This window comes from Neomonachus schauinslandi, chromosome 9, assembly GCF_002201575.2.
Source record: "Neomonachus schauinslandi chromosome 9, ASM220157v2, whole genome shotgun sequence".
Classification (NCBI taxonomy): Eukaryota; Metazoa; Chordata; class Mammalia; order Carnivora; family Phocidae; genus Neomonachus; species Neomonachus schauinslandi.
Window position 1 is genome coordinate 125,250,675 of NC_058411.1, and position 12,841 is coordinate 125,263,515.

General features: G+C 47.3%; 1 protein-coding gene across 1 annotated transcript in view; it reads left to right on the forward strand.

Annotated features, from left to right (window-relative positions):
* The window catches only part of ADAMTS17 (ADAM metallopeptidase with thrombospondin type 1 motif 17), a 342,817-nt gene that overhangs the window by 207,280 nt on the left and 122,696 nt on the right, over positions 1–12,841 (forward strand). Inside the window, exon 13 of the mRNA XM_021680437.1 lies at positions 7,411–7,538. Within this exon, the coding sequence (XP_021536112.1) occupies positions 7,411–7,538 (128 nt within the window). The remainder of the gene's footprint in view (positions 1–7,410; positions 7,539–12,841) is intronic.

Here is a 12,841-nt window from a genome sequence, read left to right on the forward strand (position 1 = left end):
GAGCTTTCTCCCGAATCAGGGGACTCTGCCCCATGGTCTATTGCAAGCATTTCCAGTAGCTGGTCAAATTCTAGGTGGTATATCATGTCTGTAGGATTTGTAATGTTTATTTATTGTTGATAAGGACCACCTACCCCCCATGGCCTAGTTCAAGGTCTTTTACACTTAAAATTCTCATCTTCAGGAGACAAGACTGTGTCGTGATGATGACGATACAGTCCTATTTGTTGAGCACCCCATAGTCCAGGCCCAAGTTAGCTCTGCTTCTGTCATCTCAATTACTATGCAGAACGAGCCATGCAAACATGAGAGGTTACAGGTTATATGACACATCAAAGTTCCTGCAGCTGATAAGGAGGAGGGAGGGACCCCCATTCTGGAGGAGCTGACTCAGTAAATAACCAGCTCTCATCTGGCTTCCAATATTCGAGTAAGACAGAGAGAGCATGACTTCATAAGTGTCGACTGAAGAGGCTTTAATAAGAACTAGTGACTGTGCCTGATTTTTAACAGCCTCTAAAGTCTTTTGCAGGAGAATGAGGTTCCTGGGCCAGGTCTTAGGTTTCTTCCTTGTGGTTTGAAGAACCTCTGAAATCTACACCGTGCAGTCTGCTATTACAAGCTCAAGTGTGTGTAGCTGTGCAGAGGTAGGCCCAGTCATCCCAGGGAATAGTGGCCCCAGACCTGCAGCTTTGAACCCAGCAACCTGACCCATCAGCTCTGAACCAAGTTGTAAAGTAACATGGGATGTTCTCAATCGTGGCGGATACTACCAACCCACTTGGCTGTGGGCTCATTTAAAAGCCTCAGGGAGCTCCCCAGACTTTTTTCCTTTTTAAAAAAGAACACCACTTTTTAGAGCCTTGTAATGGGAGATGCACCATCGGCTAACCGAGACTTCAAGAGAAGAGCAGCCTACATACCTTCAGCTTTTTTCTGCAGATGAGGGAGAGAGGAGACCCGCCCTCCCGAAAGGAACATGTGCAGCTGGAGGCAGGGACTCACGCAGGACCCTCGCTGCTCTCTGCCTGGCCGTTCCTCTGCTGCAGGAAGACCCAGGAGGCTTCCATATGTCTCGAGCACATTCGGACCCCTAATCAGGAGAAAGACAGCCCAGACAGAGGCTGCCCTGTTTCCAGCGCCATGGTGGGGTGCGTTCTGATGAGGAGCAGCCTTGTTTCCAAACCATCAGCTGTCCCAGACTGCTGGACAGAGACACTTTAGGTCCTCCGTCATGTCCTCTCCTGCTTGTCGGGAGCAGGAAGAGGTCAAATCCAAGAGGGACTCACCCCATCCCCGTTTCCACTCAACTGTGTGCACAGCATTGTTGTTATTCTTTCCTCAGTCTGCTTCAGCTTTGCATTCTCCAGCTCCTTTATTCAATGCACAAATCCCACTTAAATGTCTGGTTTTCCACAGATTTCTCCAAGTCCAGATTAAACTTCTATTTTACTTGTAACCGTTTTTGGATCGCTGAGCTCCTTGGGTCCCTTATCATCCCAGGGGCTGAAACGGATGTTTGCCCCAGACCCCGCACCCAGGAAGCTTCGCAGGGCAGCTGTCTGGGGAAGCTCACCAGGTTCAGAATGTGTCGTGACCCACCTGCTTTTTGTTTCTCTCTACCAAAGCAATAGATAATTACAGCCAGAGTGCGACCGCCTTTGATCTGAAAAGTGCCACCCTCTCTGATAAGGACAGGTAGTGGGCAGTAAGCATTTTGTCTTTGAGGGAGAGACCCCAAATTCAGGCCTTTGCAAGGCTAGCTTGACACATCCCCCTCTGGGGTGGAATTGTCATGACTTCTTGCAGATTTGGTTTCATTTCCCTCTCAAATAGAAACAGAAGCCAGGGTTTTTAAAAGGCACATTTCACAAGGATGAAAACAAAATAACAAATGGCCAATTCAGAGGGCAGGGAGAGAATACAGATTATAAGTTTGCTCCTCTCAAAAATCAGCTTATAAAAGGCACAATTCTAGCTCAGCCGTGATGGGAACGATTCCTGTGGTTGAGCTCTGGGCTTCTCAAAGCCCATTATGACTGCCCTATTCATAGCATTGCTATCACTGTGGAATTCTTTGGCGAGTGACACACGGTTCAAGAAAGGGGAAGCTATATTTTTTCTTTTTTTCTCTTACTGAAAAAAAAAAAAAGAATTCTTGCAGAAGTAGATTTTCCAAGGGAGGGCTCAGGACCACAAATCCATACCACCTCCAAAAGAAGACAAAGGCTCTCCTTAGAAAAGAGTTCTAAGTGGGAAAGCCTTTAGACAGAAACCCAGGGAGATGGCCTGTTGCCAAACCCACCCCATTTCTGCTTTCCCCGTGGAATCTCATTTAAGTGGAAACCTTCAGGATTTCAGTCCTTCCTGCCCAAGCCAGCAGGCCACGTGCCCACTGAAGTGTCGGAGGGCTTGGCTAAGGCCGTGTCTGGACCTGGAGGTACATTTCCAGCTCATCCCGAGCACGGCAGAACCCCCTCTGGGTCTGAGCCTTACAGGGTATGGAGGGTATGATGGTTAGGGACTCTCTGACCCCAGTTCAGCCAAGCTGACTGGAATTGCTTGATGAAAAAGAAGTTGTTGCAAAGATGCAGGGTGTCTCAGATCCCAAGGGCTGGGGTCTGAGGACAGGGCCTCTGAAAATATCAGGACCCTCTCTCCAAGCCCACCACAGTTTGTGTTTGTGAGTCATTTCTTCCTGTTCCCAACTGAAAACTGGCTTTCTCATGACTTATCCACATGTAGGCCAAATGGTGGCCCACAACACCTTCATCCTTTATCTGAATCCTTTGGGGGCAGATGTGGCCAAAGCGTTTTTGGTGTTAGAAAGGTAACAACAGCGCATCAACCATAAATTACTTAATACTCCCAGTGGGGTCCAGGGAAGCACCCCACAGTCCAGAGAAGCACATGGATGTCTCTACCAAATAACCCATGAACAGTCTCTAACTGAGATATTGAACACTACCAACAGCCTCATGTCAGTCAAGGCTGGTTTTGCTGCCGAATGTGTTTGCCACAAATGTAAGAAAATACTCGCAGTTTTCAGAGCTTTTTGGACTTCCGAATTGTGGATAAGGGAATACAGACTTCTTTCAGATTCATCAACTATGAGTAGACACAGCTGCTCTAAATCTGAATTTAGTGCTGATTTTTCAAGAGAGAGATTCTGATTGGTCCACCTGAGGTCAGGTGGCCACTCTTAGTCCAATCAGTTGAGGCCTCATGAAGCGATCTATGAGGTTGTGATGGAGAGAAAGACTCTGATTGGTACAGCTACAGTCAAGTGGCTTCTGCCGGTCCGATCAACTAAGGCCTGGCTCTGGAGTCATGGCGGGCAGCTTTGGGGACAAGGGACTGAGCAGCCTCCTCTTTATCCCCCAGATAGCCAGACAGAGTGGGAGTGAGCTTTTGTGATGGCCTCAAAATTAAGTGGTGTCTCTTAGTAAGACCTTGTAACCACTGGCAGAGCGAGAACAGCAAGAGTGCTAAGAGCCACAAGTGTCCTCTTCACCATGGAGTACCAGGGGGAATCCTCCAAGCCTCCACTAAGCAGATAAGATAATGTGTCTCTCAAGCCCCCGAGCTCATCTCCCCTGCCCTGTCTGTGGTTTCCCCATCCAAGCATAAGTCCTGGCAACAAGTGGGCCAGTGAGAGACCACGAACCACACCAGACAGTCTAGCCTCATTAGGATTTCATTTTGGCACCCATCAGCCATGTAAGAGGATGCGCCGAGCTTCTTTCCTTGGAGTGCATGGTTATATAACTCTTAAGAAGATTTGATCTCCTTCTGTACTACTAAGAATGTAAGACACTGTACCCAGAGGGGAATCACTGCACCTCATTTATCTGGGGATTAATTGTCCACACAAGGTAGCTTAGAGGGGAATATTCAGAGAATTTTGAGGGGCTCCTCCTCAAGTTTTATAAAGGTTATCCTGAGTCCCTTTGGGAGATAGTGCCATACCTTCCTAGAGGTGGGGGGGGTGCCCTAAATTCTGAGCACAGACCTCAGAAAAGGAGATGGATGAATGGAGTTTCAACTGAGCAAAGGAAGGAAGTGTTACCTCTGGACTCTATTCTGGAGTCTGGGTGCCCCCAGACTGCCCAAGCCGAGGAGGACAGTGTCTGCAGGTGGGAGAGTCCAGTGCAGGTGGAGTTGAGTATACCTGCTTGCCTGGGGTCATGGCCAAAATCCCTCCATCTGAGAATCTCCACTTTCCTGATGTTTATATCAAAGAGCCCAGATAAACAATCTTCAGCCCCCCCAAGTCTGGTCTTTCTAACTTGCCACAAAAGACCCTCTACTTTTCTACCCAAATCCCATTTCCATTTCTGCTCAAATCAGAGTATACATTCAGAAACCAGAAACATTCATAAAACTGGTGGTTTGCTTTCAGCAATACCATTTTGCCTCTGGTATTTTGGGGCACCAGAGTTCTCTATTCAAAAAGAAAACAGGCTGGTAGAAGAAAACTAGGCTGGGACAAAGAGGCCCTGCCTGTCAAGGGACTCCGGGTAGCCATGCACCTTTTCTGAGCCTCACATGTCCATCCACAAGATGGATCAATGACAGCACCTACCTGAAATGCATAGATACTAAGAGGAAGCCCAGTGTGTGAAGAAGATACCCCATCCACTCAGACTGGGGGCTAGGGTGCTGCATTCTCCCAGTGGTTCCCCAGGATGCTCACAGGAAACCTCAGGGTCCCCAAGAGCACCTCAAAAATTTTGTCAAATGAACATCCCAGAACCTAATCTCAGTTTACATTTCCGTCTCCCATACTTCTTCCACTGGCTGCGTTCCTGGGTCATTCTGTCTAAATGGAGGGACACCTGCCTCTAGCCTGCTACCTGAGGAATTGGGCCATTCCTTCTACTTTATTCCCTGTCTTCTAACAGCTCAGGCCCATTCATGGGGCTTTTCACAGCCTGCCTCATCCAGGATTCGCTCTGTACTTGTCCATGAGACTACCAGGGCCTTGAAAAACATGCAGTACTCATCTTTCTTTCCCAACAGTGCTTAAAGAGTGTCTTGTGTGATGGAGAGGCTCAATTCCTGTTTTTGAATGAATAAACACTGAAGCATCATTACTTTACTTACCTGGGAAGTTGTTCGTCACAGCACTTTCCCCCCACCTCCACAACTAACTGGAACAGACAAGTTGAACATTTCTACTGAAACTTTGTAGCTTCTTCCAAGTGTTTTAAGGCAAGGCTTCCCACTGGGCATGTTGGTCAGCAGAGCTCCATGGAAGAGGAGTTATGGAAAGCTGCTGAACATGTTGGTGGGTTTGTAAATGTCATTCAATCATGAAAGCCGCAGAGCCTGGGTGAGACAACACGTCAGCTCTGACAAGAACTGTCCAGCTGGAATGCCAAGATCTTCTGAAGCCAAGTCAACTCCAGAAGCCTTTCTCTACCCCTGCACTTGCTCATCTGAGACCACTGGAAGGACCCAGTGGGGAAGATGATCCAGTGGTGGAAACAAAGGGCCTGACAGGCAGCACAAAAGTGTTGGTGTTTCTCTCTCTGGAGGTTTCTTTGCAAAATAGTCACAATAACATCATTAGAATTCATTGACTTGGAGAGAAAAAAGGGTGCATTCCTCATTCACAGTTACATAGAGAAGAACAAAATCCATTTATTTATTTAAAAATAAGCTTGAAGTTTTTCTCCTAAGATCAAGAACAAGGCAAGGATTTCTTCTTTCACTGTTCCTTTTCAACATCATACTGGAAGTCGTAGCTAATGCAATAAGACAAGAAAAGGAAATTGAAAATATACAGATTGGGAAGGAAGAAATAAAACTACCTTTGTTTGATGATGACATGATCATCTATGTAGAAAATCCAAAAGAATCAACAAAAAACAACAATGACAAAAAAAAAAAAAAACAGAAAAAAACATACCCAAAAACCTCCTGGAACTTGTAAATGATTATAGCAAGGTTGAGAGATATAAGGTAAATGTACAGAAATCAGTCACTTTTCCTATATACCAGCAATGAGCAAATAGAGTTTGAAATTAAAAAGCACAGTACCATTTACATGAGCACCCCAAAAATGAAATATTTAGGTATAAATCCAACACTATATGTATAAGATCTATATGAGGGAAAATCTGATGAATGAATTAAAAGAATTAAATGGGGAGAAAGAGATTCTATGTTCGTGAATAGGAAGAATCAATATTGTCAAGATGTCGGTTCCCTCTGACTTGATCTATAGATTCAGAGCAATCCCAGTGAAGTCCTAGCAAGTTATTTTGGGAATATCGACAAACTCATTCTAAACTTTATATGGAAAAATTAAAATATTTACCAAGTCCTTCTGTGAGCCAGGTCCTTGGCCTGGCCTGACAACAAGAGATAAAAATTTCAGTCCCTTGTCCTCTAAGGTCTTCCAGTACTGTCAGTTCTTCAATCTAAAGATAATTAAAATCCATCCCTTTCAAACTCTTTTAGCAGTGGAACCCACCTTATAAGAAATCCCCTTGTATATGAAAGTAACTCAAACAATTATAAGACAATAGGATAATGGCTAAGGGCTTTGATGGAGTTGTATGCCAAGTGCAATGGAGATTCCATGTCAGAGATGGCATGAGAGGAGAGAGCTCTGGAGTAGAAGCTTCTGGGGTGATAGGAAACTTCCAGAAAGCTCTGTGCAGAGAGGAATCGCCAGGCAAAGGAACAGCCTAGGCAAAGGCATACGAGCTTGTCATGTTCTTCCAAGAGCAGCAGAAACCAGGGTTTTCATGCTGCCTGGTGACCTGGCTCTTACAAGTTGTCCTAGAGGCCCCTCGGTTCCTGTACTTTTCTCCAGCTCAGTTTCTTCCAGGACCTTCTTGCCACATATCACAGCCCTGTAGCCTTTACCCAGCAGCTGGTGGAGCACTAAAGCATTTAGCAAAAGCCACTGCTATAGAGACATCCATAGGGCCCGCACCCCCTCCTACCCAGAGGCATTCTCATTCACCTTCTCCCTCTTTCTCACCCCCACAACAAGAGAAGCTCCGAGGCCCTCCCTTCATACATATTCAATTCACTTAGAGGTTAGCACACCACAAAATGTTCAGCCTGGCATTTTTAATGCCTTAAGGAAAAGGAATACTATACCTTTGCCAAGGATGAAGAGAATAAGGTGAATAAAAGCCCACAGAGCCCTCACTCATGTGCCTTTCTCCATTTGCTGTGTGGAGTGTTCCAGGGGGCAGGTGCACGTCTCTGAGGAACATGTGCTGGGTTTCTGTGACCTTTATTCCGTATTCCATACTGACGTCTCATCCTCTGGGCCACCACCCACATGTCCCTGCACCCTGCTGGCTCATCCCCCTTGTGCACCTGCACCTTGCATCGCCCACACACCCCTTCCTACATCAATGTCCACCTTCCCCTTTCCCTCCTCAGATAAACCATGTGAACTCTACTGCTCACCCCTCGGGAAGGAGTCCCCGCTGCTGGTGGCCGACAGGGTCCTGGATGGCACACCCTGCGGGCCCTATGAGACCGACCTCTGTGTGCACGGCAAGTGCCAGGTGACGTGTTTTCCTTGTGTCTTTGGTGGGGGCTTTCTTTGGAGGGGAGGCTCCCTCACCCCCAGAAGGTTTTGGGGAGTGGGGGGGCAGAGACCTTGGGAGGCTTGGGGGGATGGATCTTCTCAAGAAGGCAACTTGGCACCCGTCCTCGGTCAGCAGCAACTGAGCATGAAGCCCACCCGCAGGCCACCTGGGAGCTGAGGTGGCTGGGAGACTAGTGACAACATGGTAATCTCAGAAATCTTAAAATAACTTTAGTCGTTCCGACAAAGGGCAGAACAGGTCGAATACTAAGGTCAGGCTGGAAGATGCATATGAATATGTTATTGGACAAGCTATTCTGTGTTTAGCTACCAAAGACAGAGTAGGAACAAAGCAGGTTCCTTCACAGGTAGTACCCAGGGAAGTCAGTATGCCTGGCTTTGGGGGACCACTCCACCCACTGCGGTATAGTCCCCAAAGCCATCCTGGTGTCAGATGTCTGTGGCTCATTAGAACGAATGATAAGTATCATTTAAGAAGACAACAGGAAAAAGCAAGGAGGGAGAGAGGAAGAGAAGATGGATGGAAGCTCATCTTCCACCTGTGGTAACTCTGCCTGAGCTGGGGACGCACCTGAAGCTGAGCCCTCCCGTGGCAGCGCTCTCCAGCTCAGTGTAACAGGACTGTTTCTCCATTAAGAATGGGCATCACCCTGATGTGGAATTGGGGAAGGGAGTCAGGAGGCTGTGTATTTCCAGTGCCCAGAGGGCCACGACTCAGGTAATACCACATGTGCCGTATTTCCTGATGATGCAGTTTGAGCTGCACCTGTCATGAGAGAGTCCTCCCCCTCTGCCGTGTCCTCAGCAGGTGAGCCCAACAAGATCTGGGAGAGGCAGCGGCTCCCGGAGCCCGAAGCAAGCAGATGGATAGCAGGAGAGCTGTGCATTTGGCACAGAAAGGAAAACGAGGTCTTGCCTCCGATTTTCGCTTTACCTTTTTTGGCCTCCATGGACCAGTACCTGCAGCATGAGAGTAAGCATGGACTCACCAAGGGCTCCTGAGGGCCTTCTCATTTTGCCAGGAAAAGAGAAGCTGTGTCCCAGGAGCCATGAGGCTACTGATGCCTCGGGGTGTCCACACCTCCCAAAGTCAACACCCATCTTTAATATTTCATGGAAATATTAAAAACACTTGAACAATTGTAAATTCCAGGGGTCACAGGGGAGAGAAACTGTCATTCCCCCCTAACTGCACTGGTACCAGAAACCTGCCCCCAGGCCTGGGACCCACTGACCCCATAAGACAGCACATCTTGCTTGTTCTCTCTGCTTCGTGACGCCTGGCTGAGGGCGAGACAGATGGAGTAAAAGGGAGAAAGGCAGGAAGACAAAGACACAAACACAACTTCTAGGGTAGTTCCTGTCCTGTGGCCGTTTCAACCCTGGTGGATTTTTTTCCCTGCAAAGCCCAAACTAGTCCCAAACTGCGATTTTTCAGGAAAAAAAGCTTGACAATATCCAGACTCCTTTGGCACTGCCTCGCTTTGTAATGAAGTCCAGATATGTATGGGTGATAGGCACTGGGTGCCCGAGAGTCTTGGCAAGGCGTCCTCCTGGGGAAGGAGGCAGTGACAGTGGTGGGGCTGGTGGCCCTCGGGGCTGTGGTGTTGTCGTGGAGAATGTGCAGGGCCTGGGGCAGTGTGAACACAGGTCTTATCATTGTCACCGAAGTTGCTAGCATTTCTCTGTAAACCTGCCAGCAAGTCAAGTGCAGGGTTTTTTTTCTTTCCTAAATTCTACACTTAACACCGGCCATCCTACAGCACAACAATGAACATTTCCCTAGGAACAGTTTCCAAGTAAAAGCACTTGTACCCTTTCGAGCAGCACGATCTGAGCCACCTCTGGGCTCTTGCCAGCATCTTTTGCAATGTTCTTGCCAACGTGCAGGCATTTCTAAGAATCCTGAAATTGTCTGGCCAGTGGGGTCAGTAGTAAGTGGCCAGACATGATTTCAGCTCTAAGTGATCAGTGCCAATGTGCCCCTTCTGTGACCTTGGTTCTAACCACCTGCTTTTCAATGAGGAAATCTTTCCTGTGCCATGACAGCAAACTATCCAGTTTTTCAGTCAGAACAACATGGATGAGAAGCCATGCAAGGGCTCTGATAGCCTTAGGTCTGTGGTCATCTGGCATCTTCCAGCCAGAGCCTGCCCTGCACTTGAATGTGATGGCAATAACGTGGGTACACTTGCCTTCCCATTCCCAGATGCCTCCCCATCCCTGCCCGCCCCCCAGTCTCTCTCAAACGCCTCCACCCCCATCCTGGTCATTGCATTTACTGACCACTGCACGGAGGTTAGCACTAACGAAGCAGCTTACCCCTCAACACAGGTGCAGACAGTGGCCCCCCCTCATGATGTTTTGTGGCAGGTGGGCAGGCTCATGCTCATCGGAGCCTCGCCCCACCCCTTGTCGGTTCTCACTAGTACCATCTCCTCTGCACGATGTGCCCCAGTTACCAGCCGCCTGCAGGCGGCCCACCGGTCCTAGCAGAAGGGCCACCGTCCTGGTAGGTGGTGGCAGCATGTACATGTAGGTACCTCAGGGGATTAAATCCCCGAGAAACCACTCGCTTCTTGAAGGAAGTTAAAAATACCACCTGTAATTTTTCTAACCGATCTTATTCCTCAGAGAGAAACCATAAAGGTTAAGTTTAGCCCATTCGTGAAGTCAATTCTCATAAGAATCCAACTTAGTAAAGTCACAGCTAATGAAGTTTTACAATAAAGTTGAGCATACTTAAATAAGAGTATGAGAAATTAGGAGCACCTGGGTGGCACAGTCGGTTGAGCATCTGACTCTTGGTTTTGCCTCAGGTCATGATCTCAGGGTTGTGAGATCGAGTGCGGAGTCTACTTAAGACTCTTTCTCCCTCGCCCTCTGCCCCTCCACCCTGCTTGCTCGCTCTCTCTGTCTCTCTCTCTCATAAATAAATAAAATATTTTGAAAAAATAAAGAAGAGTATAAGAAATTAAATACAAGTACAGTATGCTGCCTAGTTACAATAATTGCCAAAGTAGAATATTCTGGATTCCTGTGGTACTTGTGAATGAGTAAGGTAAGGAAAATTGGTTAAAGAAAGGAATAGTAATAAAAAAAAAAATCTCAGGAGTTTAATGAGCAGAGGATCTGTACTTACTCATCAATACTGTTACCTGATTATAATGGATAAAAGGTAGAAATCATCCACGTTTTATGTAAGACAGCACTTACAGAAATATTGCCATGGTTCACTTACTAGCTTTTTCCTCTGTTCCCTTCAGCTATAAATTTTGCTATTTTGGGGTGGCAGAAGGAGTGCTGGGAAATTTTGAGAAGCACGATGACTAGTTGGTAGAGAATGGAGGGGACGAGAGGCTCCCAAATGGCATTTTGAGCAGATTCCACTAAGCTCCAAATAGCAGGCTGATTCAAACCATAACATGAAACATGGAAATACCATTTTAGTCTGTTTTTATGAGGACTGAGTTAAGTTTCATTTCAGTGAGTCACAAATTATTTAACATGCTGAAATGAAACTTAACAGCGCTCATAAAAGTGGGAGCGAGTTGGGGAAAGAAACACAAACATTGTCTATTTTTCAGCAAGTCTGTATAAATCAGGAGTTCCATCGTTCGTGATTCCTCCTGTTGGCCTACAGAGGCAAAGAAATCAAGTTAATACGTTTCTAATGTGCGACTTTGCCTCCGAGCTACTCAGCAGGCGAGTCAAACTGACAGATCTGAATATACCCGAGACCAGGTATGCTTGGCTTTTCTTTAAGGCCTCACCAGCTTGTGTACACGTGTGGGCATCGTACTCCAGTTAGCATCCCACTTCCTTGAGTTCCTACCCTGTGTAACGTATCCTGGGCTGGACGAACACCAAGAAGATTTTCAGGTCCCGTAAGCTTCCTCAGTGGAGGGATTATGTCCGGTTATCCTTCTTCCCCCCCAGCAGCTGGCTTGGAGGAGAGCCTTTGAGTGCATATTGGGAAAAGAGAAACCCAGCGAGTGGATGTGTAGGTGGATGAGTCAACTTGCTCTTAGGACTTCAGCGATTCTGGAATATGGAGCCCATTTCAGTGGACGGTTTTCATTATCCAGCACTTATTGGCCTCCCATTTTGTGTACAGTGGCCCATTAGGCAAGTAGAATTACTGGTGGAATTTAGGAGGATTATAAGACTCTGGCCTCAGAGTCCCCCTGAGTAAAGAAGGGTAACAAGCATGCAGGAAAACGTACCAGGATTTCGTGCTTGGGCCTCTATTTCAACAACACCCTCTGGTTGCTGCTTCTCCTCACGTCACGACCCTGCAGCTGACATCTCTACAGTGTGTGACTGTTGGTGCTGAATCTTTACTGACAGCAGTGCCTAAAACTCTGAAGTCATTCCCTGCACCCCTTCTGTCTGATTAACTTCCCATAACAACTTCCAGGTTAAGCCTGCAGATGGAGCCTCACGTGGGCTCCTCTCCCATGACAGGACTCCACTAAGCTGATGGTAAAGGCAGGATTGCACAAACCATGATGGCGAAGAGAAGCAGAGGTCATCCTTTGACAGAAGAAACACACCACCTCTTTCTGAGGGTGGAAGAGGATGGAAGTTCCATTGAAGGAACAAAGCCACAGGGGCCAGAACGGGAACGCGTGGAGAGTTGCAACAGAAAAGAAAGCAGAATGCTTGAGGGCGTCTAGGACTTGGGAATGGACAGTAGGAGTGAGGTGTTGGCTGAAACTGAAGAGAAGGCAAAGAGTCAGACAACATGGCTGACCATGGCTGGCCCTGCAATTGGACCTTGGGCGTTGGGTAATGGTCTTCACGCCAAGTATTGGGGGCTCCTTTCCAAAGTTGTGTGATAAACTGTTCAAGGGCAGCTGGAGCAGGTGTGTGACCTCCATACTTGGGCACAGCGCTCCCCTTCCTGGGTTGGGGAGTGGACTCCAGTTTCCCTCCCACCAGTCCCAAATGGAAGCCTGCCACACGACACCTCCATCCCCAAATACAGAGCCCCCTCAGTCTACCTTTCTGTGCCTCATTCTCAAATAACAGTGGTCAACCAGAAATCATCAGCTCTTTGAAGAAAACCAGTAACAGGAACAAGAAAGACCAAGAAAAACAAACAGAGACACCGACCCTGGCACAAAATTAGGATAATCATAGAATTCTCTGCAGCCAAATTATCAATCAAGCACAGGGACAAAATAATTTTGAGACACAGAAGAACTCAGGAATTTTAGTTTCTGTGCATCTGTTCTGAAGAAATTATGTGTGGTT